This window comes from Genypterus blacodes, unplaced genomic scaffold (assembly GCF_046128005.1).
Source record: "Genypterus blacodes isolate CSIRO-AG114 ecotype Tasmania unplaced genomic scaffold, CSIRO-AGI_Gbla_v1 ptg000143l_1, whole genome shotgun sequence".
In the NCBI taxonomy this organism is placed as follows: domain Eukaryota; kingdom Metazoa; phylum Chordata; class Actinopteri; order Ophidiiformes; family Ophidiidae; genus Genypterus; species Genypterus blacodes.
Window position 1 is genome coordinate 1143223 of NW_027466945.1, and position 24047 is coordinate 1167269.

Below are 24047 nucleotides of genomic sequence, written 5' to 3' on the forward strand. Positions count from 1 at the left end.
GCAGCAGAGTGACTGGTGTATGTGCTGACATGTTTCAACTCATAGTCATAGTTTGTCCTGCAGGCAGAGTGGGGCTTAGTCCCAAATCCCAGCTGACCATCTGACCTTTGCACTTTACTCTCCTCCCTCGCTTTCTACTCACTCAAATCAAATATGTTGATTTGTCAAGACAAAATGAAATACATTGCCACGACTTTTACAAAGCATTCAGTTTATCTAATTATTGGCCAGGGCTGGAAAACACATTTTCAAAACGCACCAATTGTGCAGGATTTGAAGAAACGGTGGAATTAAACTGAGAGCAAAACATACAAGCATCCAGTTAAATAGAAAGAATGTAACAATGCTTTATTTATTGACAAGATCCAAACAGATTAAAATATTGCTTGAGAACAGCAGAACATACATGATTAAAATCCAGAAGTCAATAAAATAATTTAAAAAACATGTAAATCATCTTAAATATTCCTTCATTTTACATCTGACTGATGAAACTAGAGAATGACTTTGCATAAGGCCTCTCAGATTCCTCTGCAATGCAGCAATGAATAGCTGGGAAAAGTTCAATCTGATTCCCACTGACCCACAGAGGACAAAGTGCAAAGTGAAAGGATGTCAACAGAGTCACTCGATCCGCCTCAGATGAGCCAGAAATAAACTGCAGGTGCACACGACACAGCAGCTTTTGAAATAAAACCTGAATCAGCCATTTTCCAAACACAGCTTACATCATACAAATCAATTTGAATAAAACATTTCAACTGCAAATTTAACAGTAATTGATAAAAATGCATAAAATCTATATGGTCAAGAACTGTAATTTTTCAAAACTATGTGGTAAAGTTTGTTTGCTGTTTGTACTGACAACTACCAGCAGAAATGGTGTTTTTAAGACGATTGCCCTTTTCAAATGTAAAACCAGACCGAACACAGTGGTAAATGTAACATTCGAACAATTAAGTCTCCAAAAAATGTTATGGGGCTGAAAAAGCCCTAAAAAGTTTAAGACAGGAGACCCACAAACTACGCTGACAGGCCAACTCAAATAGAGTTGTTGCAAGTAAAAGCCCGATTATCCTTCTTAGCCTCCATCTATCCATTTGTTGCACAGTGATTTAATATCAGCAGTACATCTGAGGTAAAAGTTGTTCCTGATAAAAGGCCAGAAAACGCTAATAGTTACATATTCTACTCAAAATCAAGAGAGGCAGGAATCAAGATGCTCATTGATTTTTGAGTCCTGCACCTTCGTCTGGCAGACAGGACAGCTGACCAGCACAGAGGAGGAGGAAGAAGGGGAAGGTGAAGGTACGCTGTGCAGTCCAGCAGAGGACTGCATGGAGGAGGAAGAGGGTGAGGAGGTGGTGGCAGTTTTGTGCTGCATTGCGGGTGATTTTGACTTCATTGAGTCCCTGGTTGCTGCTGATTGGCTGCCCAATGTCTTCTGGAAGTAGTCTAAGATTATTGGGTTTCCCATATCGTTCAACGGCCTCTTCCTCGATGCTGGATTCACACCAACAGCCCCTGACGTACTGTTACCATTAGTAACAGAACCATTAAAGTATTTGGACTGTATGGGTTTAGTTTTGGTTCCTGTCAGAACTACAGACGTGTCCGTGGAATGGTTGTCTTTGCTTGGACTTGGCTCAGATGTCCTGGGAAGGGAAGTAGGATGTTTAGAAAAGAGGGAAGTGGAAGCACTACTGGGTGGTGATGTCGCCTCTCTGTTATCCTTAGTCTTGTTAGTCCTGCTGAAGAGGTCTTCAATGGATTTTTGTAATCCCTTCTGATTGGTGTTCCCCTTTGTCCCACTGCTGCTATGAGGTTTTGGGATTTTTACTGGAGAGCCGTTGATATTGACAAAAAACCTTGTGTTACCCACGGATCGCTTTTTTGGGGTTTTCTGTCCTGAGAACCCTGCGCTGATGGAAGGTAAGGTGCTAGAGATTCCTTTGGTTGGGTGATCCAGACCTGAGGGAGGAGAAGAGGCGAGGCTCTTGGTCGCAGAAAAAGGGGAGAGAAGTTTAACAGGAGAAGAAGCAGAAGTTGACAAGGACGTGTTCGTAGGGGAAGATGTGGAAGACTGAGCTTTCCCTCCAAGTAGGAAGCCTTTCCCGCTGAATGGGATAATGTTTCTTATGTCCTGTAATCCAGAACCTGAGAAAGGGAGAAATGGAGGTTAACACTAGGCAGAAATGTTCTCTCTTCACAGATCTTACACATCAAAATATCTAAACTAACTTAGGAACTCCTCTGCCTGGAACTGTGCAGAAATGGAATAACTGTGTCCTATTGTTTAAGCTTTTTGTATGTCAACTACCATGTTGACATATATGACTTACACAGCTGAATAAACAGAAGATGGCTCATCACCTGCAGTCGCACTGGCTGGTTTTCCATTAGCCGATGGCTTCTTCTCGGAGACCGCCTTGCCTTTGTTACCACCCGTCTTGCCTTTCTTTCCGTATCCTTCAGGTTCCTTCACCTTGGTGTAGGTGCCCCCGCATGTCCTCTGGTGGTCCGCCCACCATGGGTCGAGAGATGAGGGCGCCCGGTTCATGGCCCTCTTCACGTAACCAAAGTAGGGCTTGCGATTCTGGCAGGGCCCGTTGCATCGCCACCAGTGCTGCCGATACGCATCAACCTCATCATGGAAAGTGTGGTAGATCTGATAGGAGGACAGACGGAAGACAGATGGTTCAGAAGATACTTTGAGAAATTGAGATGTGTTCTCTACCCTCACATGCTCGTTCTATAGGAAATAATGTGTATTCAGGCGTTCTGCAGTTGTTTGTAACTTTCATAAAACCACAATTTAAGCTGTTTCTATTGTTTGAAGAGACAGAGTGTGATATACTTACACTTATCTTGGTTCCAGTGGCCGTGTTGATCCGGTTCATATGTTTACAGAACTCAGGTCCATGGCCATCTCGGTCTCGGTTGTTTTGAGTCACAAACAGCAGCGCGTGAATCATTTCATGCAGGAGGGTCTGATGGTGAAAAGAACAAAGGAATAGGAACATTTAATTGAGTTTCTTTATTGTTTTTTCATTTCCGAAACACACATTCACAGGTGGGAGTCAGACCTGTAGAAAGAGAAGACTTTTGTGCAGTTTGCATTATTGATAAATAATAAATAGTAAGATTTTAAAAAAGGAGTCATAATAACAATTTATGACTTCTATATTTATGAGTAAGGCACAAGACATGGACTTCTCTCAGCAGGGACATCGGATCAGAGGAGAAAGTGTTTTGTCACACCAACAAACAGAGTCTCTCACCTCCACCAGGTCTTTTCTTGGTCTCAGCTTCAGCAGAGGCTCACTGAGTCTGATTGAACACAGTCCACCACGGCCCTCGTAAGAACACACACCAGCACACCTACAGAGGAACAACATTGGAATCAGGACACAAAGCTGCCATCAGGGAAGACGCTGGATATTCCAAGTCGGTTTCTGATGTTATTTGCACACACAAACTGCCCAGTTTACTATAGTTTGGTGGATTTCGGTGCCTCCATCATCATGATCTACCCCTGCCTGCTTACCTGCCATCAACTATGACAATCCAGATCATGACAACACCCCTGAGACTGGTTGACATCTTTTTCTATTTCTACACAACCACATAAAAACATCTAACAATTAAGGAGGCTTTGACTTTCAGTATAGACACTTCTAATTACACTTGAAAGAGCACATGAGAGTGAAGAATAACGCATAATACGTACAGTGTCATTCTGGGGCTCCATTTCACTTCGACTCCGCTGAGTTTCCCCCAGAAGAACGTGTCGTTGAACTCCAGGAACATGGCCCTCACATCGGGACTGGGGTCCAGGGTCTCCCAGGACGCGTCAACGATAGACAGCGGTTTCTCAGGCCGGTTGACGGTCTTCCATGAAGGGACGGCGACGATGTCATTCCCAGCTACCTCAACTTTCCTTTTCTTACTGCTTTGTACGAGGTTGTTATCTTCTGACGTGCTGGGCGTTTGGTATTCATTGTTAAACTGTTCCTGCAGCTGAATAGCGAGAAGAAAATCATCGTCCATGACAACGATTACAGAAGAAAGCGCCTGTTTCCTCTTCTTCCTTTTCCTCTTGTGTGTTGGCAGTTGGTAAACAACGTATTAGTGCATTACTGCCACCAACTGGTATGGAGTGTGGATTGGAATATGCAATTAATAACAAAAACATACAAATCCCTTATAGCCTCTCAATCAATTTAGTTGATCCAAGAAAATTTGAAAAATGTGAGTTTAATTAATTCGTACCTCTTGGGCTTTCTTAAAAGTAAAATATCTTTGAAATCATATCGTACTTTTTATTTTTTGAGACTGTAAATATTACTTCCTCCAATCATTTCAAAATAAACCCCAATTCTAACAAACACGGCACTTATCGATAAATAACATTGTCTATATTTCGTTGTAGGTTTGAGTATTTCTCTCCAGCATTTCAAAACTATTACTTTTGTAGACATCAGAAGAAGGAATTCTGGGATATGTAGCCGCCTCACTCCAAGTACTGGGCAGTGAAAATATTACCGGAGTTTTCATAGCAGGCGATTTAAGCATTTAAAATGTCTTATACGTTAGCATTTCGTAGTATGCGCGTATAACATATTATTCCAATGTCTAATTGTGAGTAACATGTATCTTTACAAATGAACGAAAGTGCGTTATGTTTCCTTATTTGATTAGCAATTTGTTGGCCAACCATTTTTGTGTAACCCCGTGACGTTCAGGGTGTCAACCAGTATCTGACTTCCTGTTTGGGTTTCTAGCGGCCATGAACTCTCTCAGTTATTAATTTCTTTAACGGCATATCCTTATAGTTTGTTCAGATTTTTTCTAAGTAGGTAAAAACCCATAAGGTAGAATATGTCAGAAACGGGGAATCGACTTCGGAAATTGTTGGAATCGCCCAATTTCGATCCACAAAATTACGTCAAGCAGCTGTCGCAGCAGTCTGACGGCGACCGAGATTTGCAGGAGCATCGTCAAAAAATCCAGAATTTAGCCGACGAAACTGCGCAAAACCTGAAGAAAAATGTCTACAAGAACTACAGGCAGTTCATCGAAACGGCCAAAGAGATTTCCTACTTGGAGAGCGAAATGTACCAGCTGAGTCACATCCTGACGGAGCAGAAGAGCATCATGGAGAGCATCACTCAAGCTTTGCTCTCCACGGACAAAGATGAGACGTCCAAAGAGATGCAGGGGGCTTTCCCCAAAGAAACCGAGGAGCTGAAACAGAGGACACTGACGTCACTGCTGGAGAAGGTGGAAGGGGGCAAAAACATCATGGACACCCCAGGGAGACACTTGGTCTACAATGGGGACTTAGCTGAATACGATGTGGACAACATGTCCCCCATCCAGAAGGTCCATGCTTTCCTGATGAATGACTGCCTGTTGATAGCCACCTGGCTGCCCAACCGCCGGGGAGCGGTGAAGTACAAATACAACGCCTTGTATGATCTGGAGAGCTTTGCTGTAGTTAACGTAAAGGACAACCCTCCAATGAAGGACATGTTCAAGATCCTCATGTTCCCGGACAGTCGCATCTTCCAGGCGGAGAACAGCAAAATCAAGAAGGAATGGCTGGAGATCCTGGATGAAACCAAAAAGAACAAAGTCACCAAGGACAAGTACAAGAAAGAGGAAGAGATCCCTAACTCTCCCGTGAGGCCCGAGGTGTCCACCAACCCCTTTGATGTAGATGACGAAGAGCCGCTTGAAGCTGAAGATAATGTAGATCTGAGCCTGGAGTGGATCCAGGAGTTGCCGGAGGATCTGGACGTCTGCATCGCGCAGAGAGACTTTGAAGGTGCCGTGGACCTCCTGGACAAACTGAACGAGTACCTGAAAGACCAGCCGGGCACCCCGAAGATCAAAGAGCTGAGGGTGAAGGTGGCCGAGCGCATACGGCAGCTGACGGAGGTCCTGATGTTTGAGCTGTCCCCCGACCGGTCACTTCGCGGGGGTCCCAAAGCCACCCGGCGAGCTGTGTCCCAGCTGATCAGACTCGGTACGCCATCTTTCAACCAGTAAAAGCAGTAAGACTTCAGAAAGTAGTTATTAGATAAATCAGAGTTGCACATTTTGTTTACAATGTTGAATAATTAGATACTTTGTTCTCAAAACTGCAGTGCTGCACTTTAGCTTATTTTATATTTCAGTATCTTATGAAATACAAACATTCATGTCCCCTCAAGTTCCCAAAAACTGGATTTTTATAACAAAGTCAGTGTATGTTCTCATTTTACAAAACAGTGCAGTGTATTTTTTTTTACATTTCTACATCTCTATATGAAGCCAATTATAGACATTTTAAACCAATAAAACAATATTCACAGAAAGAAGAGCATAGATTGTAATCATAATAATAACTGAGATGAAACGCTGCAATTGTAGTATTAAATAATGACATTTAACAAAGAAATGGGTTTTGATCACAACACAGCTTCAGTGGTGGAGCTTATAAAGTTAGAATGCATGAAAAGGAATGAAAACTATGAATACTAATAATGTTTAAAGTAAAAAGATAGCTGGATTACAGAGAATATGAGTAAATTGTTTGACTGCGTTTCAGGTCAGTCCACCAAAGCCTGCGAGTTGTTCCTGAAGAATCGTGCTGCGGCCGTGCAGACGGCCATACGGCAGCTTCGCATCGAAGGAGCGACGCTGCTCTACATCCACAAACTCTGTAACATCTTCTTCACCAGCCTACTGGAGACGGCCAAGGAGTTTGAGATGGACTTTGCGGGGAACACAGGGTGCTACTCTGCCTTCGTGGTATGGTCCAGGTCGGCCATGAGGATGTTTGTGGATGCCTTCAGCAAACAGGTGAAAGGAGGGAGACAGATAGAAGGTGTCAGTAAGGAGAGATATAAGAAGTAAGATGTGACATTTGTGATTGTTGTTGTTGTTTGTCAGGTGTTTGACAGCAAGGAGAGTCTGTCCACAGCAGCAGAGTGTGTTAAAGTGGCCAAGGAACACTGTCAGCAGCTGACTGAGATCGGCCTGGACTTGACTTTCACCCTGCAGTCCCTGCTGGTGAAAGACATCAAAGCAGGACTGCAGAGCTACAAGGAGATCATCATCGAGGCCACGAAGCACCGCAACTCTGAGGAGATGTGGAGGAGGATGAATCTAATGACGCCCGAGGCTCTGGACAAACTCAAGGTGACACTTTTCTTGTCTTGCACTAATAAGATTTATTTCATGTCACACACTTATTATAACACTCCTCAACAAAGAAATAGGTCATTTCACACAGCATATTAATTTTAAATGAGTTTATTACAAGCTCAAGTCTTTCGGGAAGTTGATGTTGACGTCGATGTTGACGTCTGGACGCTTTTCAATTGAAAACATGTCCGTTTCTAAGAACGCTAACAAATGATACAAAGCAGCAGCAGCAAACACTCTGGGCTGTTGTCAAGTTTGATGGGTCGTTATTAGGAAACGACTTGACAGCTGCAGGAGTCACCGACGCTTTTGTATGAAGTTTGGTGTGCAGTATCATTATTGTTATTACACTGCAGAAAATGGAAGGGATCGAAAAGTTCTTGAAATCAATCTGCAATCTGCAAATAAGGATAGGAATGCTCTATAACAGTTGTGTATTTTCTTCTGAAGGAGGAGATGCGCAGCTGTGGCATGGGGACCTTTGAGCAGTACACTGGTGATGACTGCTGGGTCAACCTGAGCTACACCATCGTGGCGTTCACCAAGCAGATGATGAACTTCTTGGAGGAAGGCCTGAAGCTCTATTTCCCTGAGCTGCACATGGTTCTGCTGGAGAGCTTGCGCGAGATCATCCTAGTGGCCGTCCAACACGTAGACTACAGCCTCCGCTGTGAGCAGGAGCCGGAGAAGAAGATCTTCATCATGCAGAACGCCACTTTCCTCCATGACACCGTGCTGCCAGTGGTGGAGAAGAGGTTCGAGGAGGGTGTGGGCAAGCCGGCCAAACAGCTGCAGGATCTGAGGAAAAGCACCAGACCTGTTCGGGTCAACCCAGAGAGCACCACTTCTATGGTCTAAGACTGACCGGAACAAAGTGCTATGATGCAAAAGACAGAAAAAGGCGGAAAAAAGAAATGCATGGCTTTGTAAATCCCTTCTTTTAGGACTTTAAGGACTAAACGTTTCAGCTGCTGTGTGAGACTGAATGCAGTAGAGTCACCATGAATTGTCACAATATTTGAAGTGGACTCTGGATTATTAAAATCCGTCTAATTCTGTTTAATTCTGATGTTTGGAAAATAACAACACGTAAATCTGTAGAACACGTCTCCAATAATCCAGCTGCAGTCTGAGGTGGCGTGTTATGATCAAGCATACAGAGAGAGTTGTGTGTGATACATTGATGAGCTATATTATGAATGACAGAGGGGCTGATGTCATTTATGGATTGGCACAATTTGAAAGTAATCTAATATTTTCGTTGTGGACAAGGAAAGTGATTCAAGTAAGAAAGAAAATTTAGAAAAAGAATGACTGATATATAAAGGGATGACTGAAATGTGTATATATGTATATATATGAGTGTTTAACACAACACACAATTAAATATGACTATGATCAACAGGTTATGTCTTTGTTTCTTTATAGGCAGGAAGTTGTAAATTGAACTGAACAGCATAGGATGTTCTTTTCAATCTTTCCATCTGAATGTTTTTGTAAAAGTGGAGTACATTTCTCTGTATAATACAGAATTTTTTATCATGACGTAGTGACCTGCAGGGACCTTGGATGGGCCGAGTCTTAACCTGCTCTCTGCTGTGTGTTGGTATGTTTTTCATCCAATAGAACGCATTCTAAGCTTTCGAGCAAATTCCAACCAATTAGCGTTTCTTTGTTTCTCACGTTCTCAGCTCGTGCTTAGAGGAGGTGCTGGTGTCAGGTATTAGTTGTGTATGTAAGAGGCGATGTTGAATGGTATACAGTAGGGAACAGATGGTAATGTGGACGCTACTAGATAGTTGCAGACAGTCTCGAAAATATTCTAAATAACGTCTACCTATTTATTTCTATGCAAACTGTCAAGGTACGTTCAGGGCGACTGGTGAAGCATCTCAGATACACTCAGGAGAGAAAGGAGGAGGATGGACAATAACTTACTAAGGTAATAATAATAATAGGTAATACTACTAATTGCCCCGTTCCTGTTTGGCTTGTATCTCAACGCACTTTGGTATGTTTTTGAAGCTGCTATACAAATAAAGTCATTATTATTAATGGAACTTCCTTAAACTGAGGTGAACATCAGTGGTTTCTGCTTTATCAGGTTTTATTTTAGATTAAAATGAAATGCCCTGTGTTGTCAAAGATGCCAAATATAGGATGACGCATCCAAAAGGGAAATCTGTACAAGATATCTCAATAAGTAAGGGAAAAGGGACTTGTAAGGGAAATTATAAATGGCATATCATAAATCATTTATAGTAATAGATGTGGGGATAAAAAAAAAAACTTAGGTCCCAGTCAACATCTCTTTCTTCTCTCTTCCTCTCTCTCTTTTTTCGGCCTCTTTCTGTATAAAACACAACCTCTGAAATGTCCCAGAACCGTGTGCTCATTAAAATGACAAATCTGTGTTAAGATGTCAAAAAAATCTGATTTACAAATGTCTTCATATGTAGAAGGGTGTCCCATAAGCTGCCTAAGTAGAAAGCATGATGCTGACTTCTTAGGCAGCTGACTCTGTAGGCAGCTCATTAAGAATTAAACCTCACGCTATGTTTGATGATTTATTCATATATACAAGGCTTACATGTACGTAGTAGCAGCAAGTGTGTGTGTGTGGGGGGGGGGGGGGAGTGAAGTAATATCACTGACAAAAGTATGTATGAATGAATACATACTTCATTCAATGAATCGAATGTTGATTTGACAATTGTTCTCTCTGCCTCTCAGCTATAGATGTATTTTTGCCTTTTCACAGTTTTCAACTCTTAAAAACTTGAAATCCGTGTTTGTGAGGAAGAATTCAAATAAGAGGAATTCCATAAATCTAATGTAAATACACACAAATGTTTACTGTTATGCACAAATACATACAGTCATCAACACATTTAATACATTAACTGTCACGAATTGTACATTTATGCAAAAATGTATACATTTACACACACTTTTGACCGTGATCTTGAACGCAACCGCTCAGCTCGAACAACAAGCCCCACAATTCCTACAGAAAAGTGGCGCGTGCGCAGAGCGAGCAGGGAGCTGTCCGCGTCAGACGGTGCTGGAGAGTGTTTTCACTGAAGCTACTTCACGTCCGGTGGACGAGATCTGACGGGAGAGATGGAGGAAGAGTTAAAATGCCCGGTCTGCGGTTCTCTCTTCAAGGACCCTATCCGGTTACCGTGCTCCCACAACGTGTGCTTGCCATGTGCTCGAAACATCACCGTCCAAACCCCAGATGGAGAGACTCCGGTGCAGAGCCGAGCGTCGGCCAGCTCTGACTATGACTACCTGGACATGGACAAGATGAGTCTGTACAGCGAGACGGATAGCGGCTACGGCTCCTACACGCCATGCCAGCTCAAGTCTCCAAACGGTGTGCGGGTGTTTCCGTCGGCCCTCTCCCATCGACACTGCTCCCTCACCTGCCCGCTGTGCCACCGGAGCGTCTCCCTGGACGAGCGGGGGCTCCGGGGTTTTCCGCGGAACCGGCTGTTGGAGGCCATCGTGGCGCGGTACCAACACAGCCGCGGCGCATCATCCTCCGCCTCCGGTGCGGTGAAGTGTCAGCTCTGCGACCGCAACCCGGTAGACGCGACGGTGATGTGTGAGCAGTGCGACGTCTACTACTGCAACGCCTGCCAGCAGCGTTGCCATCCGTCCCGCGGCCCGCTCGCAAAACACCGCCTGGTGCCGCCGCCAAGCCAAACGGCAAGAGGAGCGGCAACCGGCGGGAGCAGTACCGGAGGAGGAGGCGGGCAGCACCCACCCGCTACCGCGCGGAAACCTGCGACATGCGTGGACCACGAAGCGGAAAACTTCAGCATGCACTGCTGCAGCTGCAAGGCTCCGGTGTGCATGAAGTGTCTGGAGGAAGGGAAGCACGCCAAGCACGACGTGAAACCGCTGCCACTGATGTGGAAACAACACAAGGTGACACATACACAAACACACTATCCATTCCATAATCTGTATCAGTCACGCCTTTGCTTTTCTATGTGATGATGATGATGATGATGTAGATGTAGATATTAGTGATTCATCTAGTCGGTGTGTTTTTAAACTCTATCTAATAGAGCAAGTTGAGTCTATCATCATCACCTTGCCTGAATGCAGTGTGGATTTGTATGTGTGTTTCGCTAATAATGTTGCAAGTAAATTCAGAGAGAGAAAGAAATAGAGTAATCACTGCAAGTATGCAAACCTTGTGCGTCTGTGTGTGTGTGTTCTGAATCTTTATGTGAATAGGTCATATGCCTTTTACTTGGCATTTCATGCATAGCACATCTGTGTGTGATGTGAACTTGTCAGAGCTCACAGTACTGAGACCCATAATGTTGACTGATGTCATCTTGTGGCCTTTCTGCAGATATCTATAAATACATAAATACCATGGTTACACGGTCTATAACCTTGCAAAAGTACAAATACGTGTGAATATTGTTTGTATATTTTGAGCACGATTACAAAATGTAGAAAGTACAAATGGTGATAGTATGTATATTTTGTGTCCTGACGAGTAGGGTAAAGAATTTTGAGAATTGGATAAGTAATTTAATCTAATCTAATCTATTCTAATAAACTGAACAGTAACAGTTTTTGCTGGGGAATATGGGTGAAACAACATCACCCCTGATTAACTGTTCTCTAGGAGAAACAGGGAGAAAAGTGTCTGATTTGGAGGCACTTAAATCATTGGTTTGCAGGCAATCTGTGTTGTGTTGACGGCCTAGAAAAGCTGTTACAACTGTCCAAATACAAACCAAGGAAACATCGTATGCCTTTGTGCTACCATATTGAGAGGGAAGAGGTGGTTGTTGTGGAGTGGACCTAGGGGATTCATTTGCTAATTTAAAGTGTTTCCTAAATTGATACCACATCTTTAAAGAGAACTACAGGGTGTTTTGGTGAACTTTGGCTGGGAGTTCACCTCTTGTGGGTTCACTCTGCTTCTTCTCTGTTTCCTGTCCTGGTTTTGTCCTGGTTTTGTCCTGTTCTTGACTGTTCTTTTCATGTTCATAGGTTATTCTATTTAGTTCTGATCTTGTCCCTGTCTTGTTGCTCTCAGTTTGTTTTGCTGTTCATTTGGTTACCTTTGTCCGCTCCCGTGTTCCCCTCGTTCTTCTCTCCAGTTTCTTGTTTTCTGTCATTCTGGACAGAGTACTGGATTGTACAACTGTACGTCAGTTTACTCTCCATTGCAGCGGTAAAACTTTATCAGGTCATGGGGCAGTTTGTTGTATTTCAGGGTCCTTGTGAAGAAGAGGAAATGCTTTCTTGATAAGATTATCAAGTAGTATAAGTACTAGTATAGTATTGTATTTGTGCTCCAGCTCCGGTCCTCTGATATGCTGGTGACACCTTCCACCTTCTCCCCATTGATGTTGAGTCCCTTCTGATGTTCCTTGCTTTTCTAAAGTTGATCATTGCTTTGGTTTTCTTTCTTTTGAGGTGCAGGTCGTTGGTTGACGACCTGCACCACATAGAGAATGTTTGGACCTCCGCCCTGTAAGCTCTGTCATTGTTATTGGATATCAGGCCCAGACATGTATGCGCCTTAATATGATTGAAATTGCAACAAATCAAAGTAGATTGCATCATTGTTAAATGTTGGCCCCCCAATTTGTGGGACCCTTTTCCCAGGATGGTTGCGACTCAGGTTTATGGTTTCTACTGATTCTGCACTGAAAAATAACCCAATTTGCCAAAAAGGATAAATAAATAAAATCCTTTTTGATATTTGTTGAATACTCCATCATTTTCGTAACAAGGCACCAATGTCAAGTCAGGTTTAGCATATTATACCCTGTCATTAATAATACAGCATTTCACCATCATCACTAAGTTATTTTCATCTGTTTCTGTCTAAATGGGTCAGTGGGACAAATCTCTCTTCCTTTATCTGTAACTGGAAGTGTGTATTCATCCCATTTATCATTTAACAGGCATTGCTTCTTCGTCCTCTTTACAGGCTTTCCCCATCATCATTCACCTTCTCTGTGTCTTTATCCCTTGCTCCTCTTCATCGCTTTCCCTCATATACACTCTGTCCTCCCTCTCTTTCTCCCCCCACCCCCAACCCTTCCTGTCTTGTCCCCTGATTGCGAGGAGTTTATAATCCTGTGTCATAAATGGGCTGTGAAAATCCCATCAGAGTACAGGAATGAGATTGAGCTGTTAAGTAATGAGCAGTGTATGAATAATGGATAGCTGCCAATTAGTTAATATTGTGTCTTTGGTTTGAGGAAGATCAATGATTGTCTGGCTCCCTCTCTCTTCGGAGCAGGACCTGTGTCTGCTCAGTCTGCAACATACTCAAAACACAGACTGGGTTTTATGTTGCTCATTCTTGTTTATTTGGCAATAAAAAAAAAAAGGATTCACCTTCTATGCACCAATTGGATGTTTCTCTAGGGGAGTAGACCTAAATGCATTCATCCAATCCAGGAAAGAAGTCCAGGCAGCTGGTTAGGGCACATGCATGTGTTTGGGTAGGGGTTGGGGGAGGGGTTGCAGTGTGGGAGGATGGCGGATGGACCCATTCCATTTAACAACCTGCTGGCATGGGGAGACTTCTAGCATGGAGACAGCACAGCAGCCAGGAGAACTAGAAAACAAAGGAAAACCACACTCAGGGTGCAGGGGGAAGATTAGTAGAAGCACAGGACTGAGCGTGTACACCAGATAATAGAATAGAATAGAATAGGATAAGGAAACGAGACACAGCTGTTATGTTCCATCCTCTGATCATACTCACATTACCACTGACCAACTGACAAGATAGTAAGAGTTCAGTGCATCATTTAAAGGCCCCCTGCAGTCTAGGCCTATAACTAGGGGCTGGTCCAAGGCAATCCTGGCCGGCCCTAACAAAGAGCTTTATCAAAAGGGAAAGTTTTAAGCCTACTCTTAAACGTAGAGAGGGTGTATGCCCACTGGACCAAATCTGAAAAGATTCCACAAGAGAGGAGCCTGGTTACTGAGTAAGGAATACTACAGAATAATATATAGATGTATATTCCCAGACTGACAGCCAAACACATAAGAGCTTTTCATTGTTCCACTGTAGCTCAGGGTAAACTTGACTTCTTTCTGCAAGTGCTCACCATTACTGTAACAAAGCCACCTTGGGCTAAAACATGTACAAATACATTTTAAAAGAGGAGCACAGTTATTTTTATGCCTATTTTAACACAAACTTTCAGTATATGGCATGGGCCTAATGTGGCTGTTGCCGATCTGTTACTCAGAGGTGTTACTCATGTGAATCCAGAATCAGGACCCCCTGTGAATTGAAGATTGAATTTCCGCTATCTACCAGCTCACTGACCGCCTTGGAAGGAGTCCCAGATATTCCATCTGGTTAGCAAACGATTCCAATGTGAGAGCAAAATGCAAACTTCTTTAAAGTCGGTAACGTCATCGTGTTAAGCTTCCAGGCATTTCCCTGAGTTGCCTGCATTATGTGGAAGCATCATGTGGAATACTGTCCTAAATATTGAGAGAAGAAGATATTTGAGCATGGGAAAGTATGGAAATTCAAAATTCAAAATTCAAAATGTGAATGAACTCCACTTCGAATTTGTTGCAGCGTCATCCTCCTGCACTCTGCTATTTGTTGAGGGGGAACATCACTGAACCAACACAGCTGGGCCTGCATGAATGTCACCGTTCTCTCTGAATGTCACTGAGTAAATGGGCCTCCTGTGAGATGATTATGATAATGAGATGATTGCACTTGCCTTTGAGAGGAGTGGTTGAAGTGTGCTGACAGAGGGAAAAAAGAACGATGACACCCTCATTTGGAGCAGTAATAAAACAAGAAAAGACACCAAAGAGTTTATGTTGGATCAGAATGTGATGTGGGTTAGATTGTGGTTTATTTCCTAAAATAGTACATAGTTTGTATATCCGTTGCTATATTTTCACTTTGTAACAGCTGGCATATCACATGACATCACTCTATTGACATAAGCTTTCGTATGCAGCACAAAAAAACCCCAGAAACAAGAACAGATCAAATGAGGGAGTGAGGAGGGGATATGCAAGGTCACAACTGGTGGCACATTCATCATCCTCTTGTTAGGAATAAACACACACACACACACACACACACACACACACACACACACACACACACACACACACACACACAGGCCAGGCCAGAGAGCTTACTGGGCCAGATGGCATCATGGTGTGGCGCAGTGGGAACTACCACAGAAGGCTGACTTGATTTGTGAACTCTGACACACGCACACACACACACACACACACACACGCACACACACGCGCATAAACACAGACAAACACACACATCTATCCCTCCTCCGGACTCTGGACAACACATGCATGAACGAGAGATGGTTTAGAGATTTGGTCACTCCTTGTGTGTGTGTGTGTGTGTGTGTGTGATGTGGGGGTGGAGTGGTAAGAAAGGATTATGCTTACAGCGGTTTGACTGTATGTGCTGGGTGATTTCCTTAATCACAGTATTGTGATGTAACAGTGATTTCCCACGTTTGTGTAACTTTTTTGTAAAAAAAAATTAATATCTAGATTTTATGATCACGCAACTTTGACTGTTAGAATGTTTAGCTGTTTATTCTTACTATGGAATAAAAAGGGAGCTCCATTTCTTCCTGCCTTCTGGCGCTGCATGTGTGTGTGTGTGCGTGTGTTGATGGGTGGGTGTGGGTGTGGGTGGGTGCGCTTGTGTTTAAGAAGAGGAAGGGGAGCAGGTGGAAATGTGGGAGTGGCAGCAGCAGAGCAAATTCGTCACAGCTTGGTATGTGTGCGACATATGTGTATTTTCTTTGTCCTGTCTTCTTATCTAACACACACACACACACACACACACACACACACACACACACACACACACAGACACACACATACACACACACACACACACACACACACAGACACACAGACACACACACACACACACACACACACACACACAGACACACACACACACACACACACACACACACACACACATACATCCAGTACATATTCATTGCCAGAGAGATTATTTCCAAGTTTATTTTTTGAGTTTGAGTTATTTTTGTAACGAATGATTTAATTTTTAGAATGTGTTTATTTATTTCCAACATTGTTTAAGAATTTCCAGCATATATGTGGGGAATGAAATTCTATAAATTCTATAAATTCTGTAAATAAAAATCCTAAACATTCGATACATTTTCCACAAGCCACAATGTGTCACCCTGTATAAAAAGCTTTAGATTGCAGCTTTTTACCGTATAATACATCTGTTTCTGTTGGCATTGAAAAGCATCTGAACCACACATACAAACATTTGTCCTCATATGTACAGTATATATTTCCTGTTTGTCCCTGCAGTGCCAACTCTCCCAGGCCCTGAACGGCGTCTCCGACCGAGCTAAAGATGCCAAAGAGTTCCTGGTTCAACTAAGGAACATGCTGCAGCAGATACAGGTAACTACAGGTGACTACTGGTGACAAATGCCAGGTTACATGAGAAAGCACAGAAGTAGTTCAATATACTGTGCCATCGCACCACATAAGGGACGAATTGGTTTATTTGGCTTGCAGGAATTAACTGAATTTGACATTTGTAAACATAATTGATCAAAATAGTTTTTTGTAGATCATTTGAAATGCAACGAAACATAAACACAGCCGCTTGTAAGGTATTATGTGTTATTCTCTCTCTATTAGGGCATGTGTGGGCTATTTTTAAGGTTTTCTTTACAAATAGATCAAGTGTGTCATTTAATTTTTTGAGGTGAGGGTGTAATTGGTGACCATGACCTAAAACAGATTGTGCAGCCACGGTGCAATGTGCAAATGTGAAATCTGAGAGAGTGGAGGGCGATGGAGCATAAGATCTAGTGAGAAGAATCAGACTTGACAAGCATGAGGGGGCGCTATAATGGAAAATAATTGGATTAAACACGTAATAGCTTATGACTTGCAAATTGGAAGGCTCCTATCTAAACAAACTATATCAACGCGTTCGATCAACAGATAGACTACAATCGGCACAGGCCACAGCTTTTTCTGCCATTTGCTTCTGACTTACTTGCTTCTTCTTCTGTCGTCTCTATGCACATGGAGTTTGGCTGGAGTTTGGTTTTCTTCTTTGCTGTTTTGGGTCACGTCCAAGAGGCAGCATGCGAGGCACTTAAACTGAGTTCATATCAGCTAAAGTGAATGAGTGTGGGTGTTTGTGTTCAGCATTATAGCATTACTGTACAGCTGATCTCCACTTGAATCTGCCTGTCAGTCACACAGCAAACACACATGCAAATCCCTCTGAGAGCCTAGAGAGCAGAGTGAGGGATAGATGAAGTGAAAGTGGAGCTGTAACGTCTATCTTCTTACAGATTTAAACTGTGTCTCTCAGAGGAGAAAGCTTGATTGGAAATTACTGCTATCTAAGATTCATCTCCTTTTGGTCTGCCAGGTACAGAGGGAAGCAAATGAAGGACAGCTCCAGATTGAAAGCTTGATTTAAAGCCTTTTCATTTGCCCTCAAAGAGGCGTTGCTACGGTATTTCCTCATTTACATGTCAGTGAAAGGACAAACGTAATGTGTTAATGGGGTAACATTCACTCCTCAGAGGATTTATTTCGTTGCTTACCATTTCCAGAAGTGTGGAAACAAGCTGTGATGGCCGAGTGGTTAAGGCGTTGGACTCGAAATCCAATGGGGTCTCCCCGCGCAGGTTCGAACCCTGCTCGCAGCGGTGTTATCATTATACTTGGGATAACCAAGGCTTTATCTTATCTGAAAGAGAGTGGACGACTGTAAAGAAATGTCTTGGCAATGATTGTATGACCATAAAATGTGTCTGTGTCCTGCAGGAGAATGGTGTAGAGTTTGAAGCTTGTCTTGTGGCCCAGTGTGACTCTCTGATCGAGTCACTGACCAGACAGAAAGCCAAACTGCTTACCAAAGTCACCAAGGAGAAGGAATACAAACTGAAGGTGAGGTTCCTGCATCTTTATGTCCTTCTGTGAGGCTGTTGGCCTGAACTTTGTTTCCCCCTGTTGCAGCAGAGACATCAGCAACACATGCATAAAAAGACATTAACTTCATTAAAGACTCTTCAGCTGGTCCAGAATGCAGTTAGTATCGATGTGATGTAGCCTAGATGGAAGATTTTTCAGTGGTTGATGAGTGATTTTTTTTTGTACTTCTGAGTGGACAGCCGGAGGGGAGTGAGTGAGACACTGAGAGGGTAACACTGAATGTTGCAGCTCTGGTAATGTGGCAGGTTTCCTATGCCACACAAAGATAACTAAACTACTATAGCTCAGAGTTTTTTGGATGTGAGAGACTCTATTAATCAATTCAGATTGTTCCCCAACCATCTTCCCATTGTTCCCTGCCAGTTTGTCTTGTGTATTGTCACATGTTCTTGGATCTTTGACTCATTCAGACTCAGATTATCTGAGCCTGAACGGAATCATTGCCATGCCTGTTTGAACCTTTTAAGTCTAGCCCTCAACTAACAGCTTTTCTCTAATCCTCTGGTCTGCTAGTGAGTGCTCACCCAGATTCCCTTAGTAACCACATGGTTTTGAATACACCTGAAGTTGTCATCACATCTAACTGTAACTTCAGATTTACTTTCTTTTGATTTCAGTCTTAAATGTGTGGAGGAGGTGAAAAGCCATCTTATTTATTGCCTCACACTACAGGTTTGATAAGTGTTCCTGAGGCCTTTTGGTCTGATGCCTGAGAACTGATGCTGACAATGTACCAGATAAAAGATCATCCTTCACTCATGACACATTTTCAATAGATATATTGAAATAATGATAATAATATTGAAAGTAATGATGATAACAGAATCCAGAGTCATTTACATAATATTTATTACTTGTAGGTGCTTTGAGGTCCACTTTTGGTCAGCATATTATATCCACAAAAATATGTATTTTACACTCAAGAAGCAACATTACAAAGGAATATTAGATTTAGTTTAACAGCAGTCAGCCCTGCATTCTGAATAAATAAAGGAATGAGAAATGAAGTGCGGAGAATTATCAAATGATTGCTTTGACAGTTATTTTGTGAAGTTTGGCCAATTATTCAGACTTCAGTTTTCCAATTAGACAGCAGTTGACAGGCGAATAATTAATTGTGATCTTATTAACCATCAACACCATGACAGAGCCAATTACACCATCTAATTCTAACTCCATCTGATTAACTCTCTGATTCATTTAGAAGAGCATTGGTTAACTCTTCTGTCTTTTAAACCTTGTAACTTTGTCCATGTACAACAACAAATACATATTGTTTCTGTGTCTTCTCAGGTGGTTCGTGACCAAATCACCCACTGCACCATGAAGCTCCGTCAGACCACCGGTATGATGGAATACTGTCTGGAGGTCCTCAAAGAGAACGACCCCAGTGGATTTCTGCAGGTATGTAACCATCTGTATGTGTATGAGCATGTGTGTGTGTGTTTCTTCATGGCATCTGCAGAACGACTTGAAGGTTCTACAGTGTAAATGCAACATGTCTCTTCAGTTACTGATCTGAACAGGAAGTAGGGAACACCACAACTCATTTAGTGGAAGAAGTATTTACCGTTAAGTGTGAAGAATAAGATACAAACATACACACATTGCTGCTTCTAATAACACTGCACACAAGTGATTCATTTGACCAAAACCGCTGTTGATCAATATATAATTGAGCTGATATGTTCAATTATCGGCCTCCAGTGATCAATAGATGATCAATAGTTACCAATCTGTGCCTGTTCAGGTCAAAAGGTAAAAGGTCAGATATAAAAATTGAAAGCACAAGCTGTTCCATATGCAAGGATAGTACTGAGAACATTTCCCTGTATGCGTTGTGTGTGTTTAGATCTCAGATGCCCTAATCAAGCGGGTGACATCATCTCAGGACCAGTGGGTGAAAGGGGCCCTGGAGCCAAAGGTGGGCCCTGAGTATGATCTCACCCTCAACAGCGACACCCTGCTCCAGACCATCCTACAGCTGGACCTGTGCCAGGGCAAAGGTAGAGAACACACACACACACACACACACACACACACACACACACACACACACACACACACACACAGGTACCCACACAAGCTATTGATTTTCAGATGTCCACCCAAATGCACCACTGATGATCTATTCATCCGTCCAAACTACCCAGCAGCCAGCAGGAATGCATGAGTAAACAAAACCTCCTTTGTATTTATATTCATTCCACTCCACTTGCTTGATATTACATAGATGTATATAGATGGGAATATGGTCGTCAACAGCATGCATAGTTGTGTAAATGCAGATGTACATCTTATGACTTCTGCTGGGACATCAAACCCATTTGGACATTTCTACACCTTTAGTCTATAAGAAAGGACCATGCTTTCTTCGTCCCATTCCGGGAAACTTCACAATAATTGCCGAAATATGTTTTTCGCTGCGAGCAGGGTTCGAACCTGCGCGGGGAGACCCCATTGGATTTCGAGTCCAACGCCTTAACCACTCGGCCATCGCAGCTTAAAATGGTCCATCTTGTGTCTCAAAGAGGTTCCAAAACAAAACCACTAGAAAACCAAATAACGACACCAGATGGATCCAGTCTGCTTTCCAGTTTATTGTAATTCCGATTTCAGGTTGACAAGAGAAAAAAAAAAATAACAGCCAGAGGGCCCCCAAACCTCACTTTGCCTCATTCACACTAACATGGAACTGGTCCCATTCTGGTTCCTCATTTTGAACAGTTTCATTGATGTCAACAAGAACCACAACCTTTGCTTTGAAAACAGCCTAAATTTCTTCTCAGGTCTCCACCAAGTGCTTTAATATGCCGTTTTCTCTCCATGTGCCTATCCAATGAAATACCCCAATCTAAATCATATTTCCAGATGTGCAGGAGGCTCCATTATTCAAACAAAGACAGACAGCAGGTGGTGAGGCTGAGATGGAGTCAGAGAGCCCAGGAGGTATTTCGGTGACACTATTTCCACAGTAAACCTCTTTTATTTCCTGCCCGTGCTTTTATTTTGTCACTCCTTCCTGTTCCCTTGGTCCTGTCAGCCCTCACAGCCACTATTGTTGGAGACTCACTGGTGTTATCTTACCTGCTCTCTTTCCTTTGCACTCCTTTACAAGCTCTTCTGCAATGAATCCGTGTTATTGAACGATAAACTCCAACTGAAACCTGAAGCACACCTGTTTTTGCTCCGATTTCAAGATGTTGCCCCCTTAATGTCCTAGCAGGCCCTCAAAAACACAACACACTGCATCTTTCTCCCTCCAGTTTGCTTACAGAGCTCCAGCCAAATAATCTCTTTCCCTTGTGTTTGTTTCCTTGATTCCATCCTCTGCCACCACTCTTCTCCACTATCAACCTCCTCCTTTAAATCCCCCCTTTATTTCACTGCCTGACACGTCTTCCTCTTTCAATTGATCTCCTCCGTTCCCTTCCCTTCCCTTCCAACAATTACAATTTGATTTCTTACACATCCATTTCGCACCCAGTGGAATCCGGACCGTCGGTGCCAGCGCCGCCTCTCCTGCAGCTGGAGAAGTGCTGCACCAGAAACAACAGCGCCACCCTGGCTTGGAGGGTAACTGCGCCCCAAGGAAGCCTCGTCGAGGGTTACATCCTGGAACTGGATGATGGCAATGGAGGGCAGTACAGGGTCAGTGGCATCATGTATAAATGACATCATGCTCCATTTGAATGTAAATCCTACATGCTATAGTCTTTCTAAACACAAGGCTGCCTTGTTTGTTCTCTGTGAGTGTAGGAACTCAGCTCTTGGATATCTCCTTAGGTGTCTATATATATTTGTTACAATGTGCCTAAAGTGTGTGATCAAGTGTGTGTGTGTCTCCAGGAGGTATATGTGGGGATGGAGACTGTGTGCACGGTGGACGGCCTCCATTTTAACAGCTCTTACAATGCCAGAGTGAAAGCCTACAACTCCATCGGTGTGGGGCCGTACAGCAAGACGGTGGTGCTCAAAACCTCTGATGGTAAGAACTGTGTGTGCGTCCTCTGCCCTCTTTTCCCTTCCTCACTCTTCTCCTCAGGCATTTTCACATCTGTGTGATCTGGTCTGATTCAGTCACACAGGGGTTAATTCCCCCCTCATTGACTCTGGCGCGGATCAGAACAGCCGAAGTCTGTGCGGATGTAAACAATTCATTTGTGGTGTGAACATGATCCACACAAGTGCCCAACCAACCACATGGTCAACTATTGATCTACTGATTGATTTTTCACTGCAGGGATTTACATGTGGTTACCACTGCATACATTATTGATCCTCCACAGCAGATCAAACTGATGCTGTGAGACATCCAAGCTTACTTAGCTCGGCCTTAAGCAACCTTTATTGTGAGACTTAAATTGTTATGTATATTTATGATCCCTTGGCATAGAGGTGTTTAAATCATCTTTTTCCCTTATTTACCTTCTTTATGTTGTCCTAGAAAGCAAATCTGACTCTGTTTTGAAATTGAAGGTCTTTATTTAGTCTTTATTGAGTAATCTGAATATGTGCTCATGTTTCCTTCCTACAGTGGCTTGGTTCACCTTTGACCCCTCCTCAGCACACAGGGACATTGCTCTATGCAATGAAAACCTGACAGTCAGCTGTAACAGCTACGATGACCGAGTGGTGCTGGGGACTGCTGCTTTCTCTAAGGTGAGTGAGTGTGTGTGTTTTTCGTGTTCTGTCTAAGTTGTTCACATAGATCATCACCAGAGTTGATTAAAGTTGTATTTTACTCTTCATTAAACATAAGGGCATCCACTACTGGGAGATCATCGTCGATCGCTATGACAACCACCCAGACCCGGCGTTTGGTGTGGCGAGGATCAATACCATGAAAGACATGATGCTGGGGAAGGACGACAAGGCCTGGGCCATGTATGTGGACAACAATCGCTCCTGGTTCATGCACAACAACTCTCACACCAACAGGTAAACAATCGGCTTCAGGGCTGCGGTTGTAAAAGTACAATGGTGAACCTAACAACTCAAGTTTAGTGTAATATACCACAAATAGACTATCATGTCTCTTTGTGTGTGTGTGTGTGTGTGTCTGTGCAGGGCAGAGGGGGGCATCAGTAAGGGCTCCACTGTGGGGGTCCTTCTGGATTTGACCAAGCACACACTGACCTTCTACATCAACAAGGAGCAGCATGGACCGACTGCTTTTGAAAACCTGGATGGGGTCTTTGTGCCGGCTGTCAGCCTCAATAGAAACGTACAGGTCAGTGTGTGTGTGCGTGTGTGTGTTTCAGATCCCCGGGTCGGGTTCAGATCCTAAACAAGGGCCAGATCAGACCCAGAGTGAAATCCGTGGGGCTGTAATTGGGTTCAGATTCCAAACTAAGGCATTGGATTCTAGCAGAGTAACAGAATACATAACAGAAAACAGTCCTGAAGAAATCAAATGCTCTTTTTTCATATATGTTTTTTAATAATTGGGTGCGCTGGCCCTTTAATCCAATTAGCATCATGTTCCCTTACACACAGTTCATATGTCTCTGTGTCTAAACCCTGGTCTCCCTGGTGCTCTGTCCTCTACAGGTCACCTTACTAACGGGCCTGGAGTTGCCAAAGAGCAGCAAACAGTAGATCATCTCCCTCTGATACAAACCTGCAGCCTCACCGTCACTCCCATGTGGACCCGGGACACTTCGACCCCGTGACCTCCAGCATCCTAGCATCACGCTCACCAGGTTGTGTTTTTAATGCTTGTACATTGGTTTGAACATTTCCCTTTTTATTTAAATTTGGGTTTTTATTCGCCACCTTTGGGGTTTTTTCTTTCAGGCAAAAACACTAAGAAATTCCCCAAGAAA

At 43.2% G+C, this 24047-nt stretch overlaps 3 protein-coding genes and 2 non-coding genes across 5 annotated transcripts; 3 read left to right on the top strand and 2 right to left on the bottom strand.

Moving 5' to 3' along the window:
- Nucleotides 1-885: 885 nt before the first annotated feature.
- sprtn (SprT-like N-terminal domain) lies at nucleotides 886-4095 on the bottom strand. The gene is made up of 5 exons (XM_076165398.1): nucleotides 3731-4095; nucleotides 3282-3381; nucleotides 2862-2990; nucleotides 2374-2668; nucleotides 886-2157 (listed from the first exon to the last, which is right to left on the bottom strand). Exons 1-5 carry the CDS (start codon nucleotides 4048-4050, stop codon nucleotides 1199-1201), a joined length of 1803 nt encoding a protein of 600 aa, XP_076021513.1. The 5' UTR covers nucleotides 4051-4095; the 3' UTR covers nucleotides 886-1198.
- A 664-nt stretch (nucleotides 4096-4759) lies between these two features.
- exoc8 (exocyst complex component 8) lies at nucleotides 4760-8598 on the top strand. The gene is made up of 4 exons (XM_076165380.1): nucleotides 4760-6031; nucleotides 6596-6849; nucleotides 6940-7188; nucleotides 7645-8598. The coding sequence occupies exons 1-4, from the start codon at nucleotides 4882-4884 to the stop codon at nucleotides 8050-8052; spliced, it is 2061 nt and encodes a 686-aa protein (XP_076021495.1). The 5' UTR covers nucleotides 4760-4881; the 3' UTR covers nucleotides 8053-8598.
- Nucleotides 8599-10317: 1719 nt separating this feature from the next.
- trim67 (tripartite motif containing 67) lies at nucleotides 10318-23913 on the top strand. The gene is made up of 11 exons (XM_076165343.1): nucleotides 10318-11130; nucleotides 16564-16659; nucleotides 18052-18174; nucleotides 19513-19623; nucleotides 20072-20213; nucleotides 21707-21870; nucleotides 22069-22207; nucleotides 22757-22881; nucleotides 22982-23160; nucleotides 23290-23452; nucleotides 23773-23913. The coding sequence occupies exons 1-11, from the start codon at nucleotides 10318-10320 to the stop codon at nucleotides 23818-23820; spliced, it is 2103 nt and encodes a 700-aa protein (XP_076021458.1). The 3' UTR covers nucleotides 23821-23913.
- On the top strand, nucleotides 17852-17933 carry trnas-cga (transfer RNA serine (anticodon CGA)). The gene has a single exon. It is a non-coding gene; the product is annotated as a tRNA-Ser (tRNA).
- On the bottom strand, nucleotides 20641-20722 carry trnas-cga (transfer RNA serine (anticodon CGA)). Its single transcript has one exon. It is a non-coding gene; the product is annotated as a tRNA-Ser (tRNA).
- Nucleotides 23914-24047: the final 134 nt, after the last annotated feature.

Excerpts from the sequence above, each read along its gene's own strand:
- sprtn (XM_076165398.1), bottom strand. The coding sequence starts at position 4,050 with ATGGACGATGATTTTCTTCTCGCTATTCAGCTGCAGGAACAGTTTAAC. Across the intron at positions 2,991-3,281 it reads CAAGAAAAGACCTGGTGGAG|ACCCTCCTGCATGAAATGAT; the intron begins GTGAGAGACTCT and ends TTTCACCATCAG. Across the intron at positions 2,669-2,861 it reads CCACTGGAACCAAGATAAGT|ATCTACCACACTTTCCATGA; the intron begins GTAAGTATATCA and ends TCCTCCTATCAG.
- trim67 (XM_076165343.1), top strand. The coding sequence starts at position 10,318 with ATGGAGGAAGAGTTAAAATGCCCGGTCTGCGGTTCTCTCTTCAAGGAC. Across the intron at positions 16,660-18,051 it reads ACATGCTGCAGCAGATACAG|GAGAATGGTGTAGAGTTTGA; the intron begins GTAACTACAGGT and ends TGTGTCCTGCAG. Across the intron at positions 22,882-22,981 it reads GGACTGCTGCTTTCTCTAAG|GGCATCCACTACTGGGAGAT; the intron begins GTGAGTGAGTGT and ends ATTAAACATAAG.
- exoc8 (XM_076165380.1), top strand. The coding sequence starts at position 4,882 with ATGTCAGAAACGGGGAATCGACTTCGGAAATTGTTGGAATCGCCCAAT. Across the intron at positions 6,850-6,939 it reads TGGATGCCTTCAGCAAACAG|GTGTTTGACAGCAAGGAGAG; the intron begins GTGAAAGGAGGG and ends GTTGTTTGTCAG. Across the intron at positions 7,189-7,644 it reads AGGCTCTGGACAAACTCAAG|GAGGAGATGCGCAGCTGTGG; the intron begins GTGACACTTTTC and ends TTTCTTCTGAAG.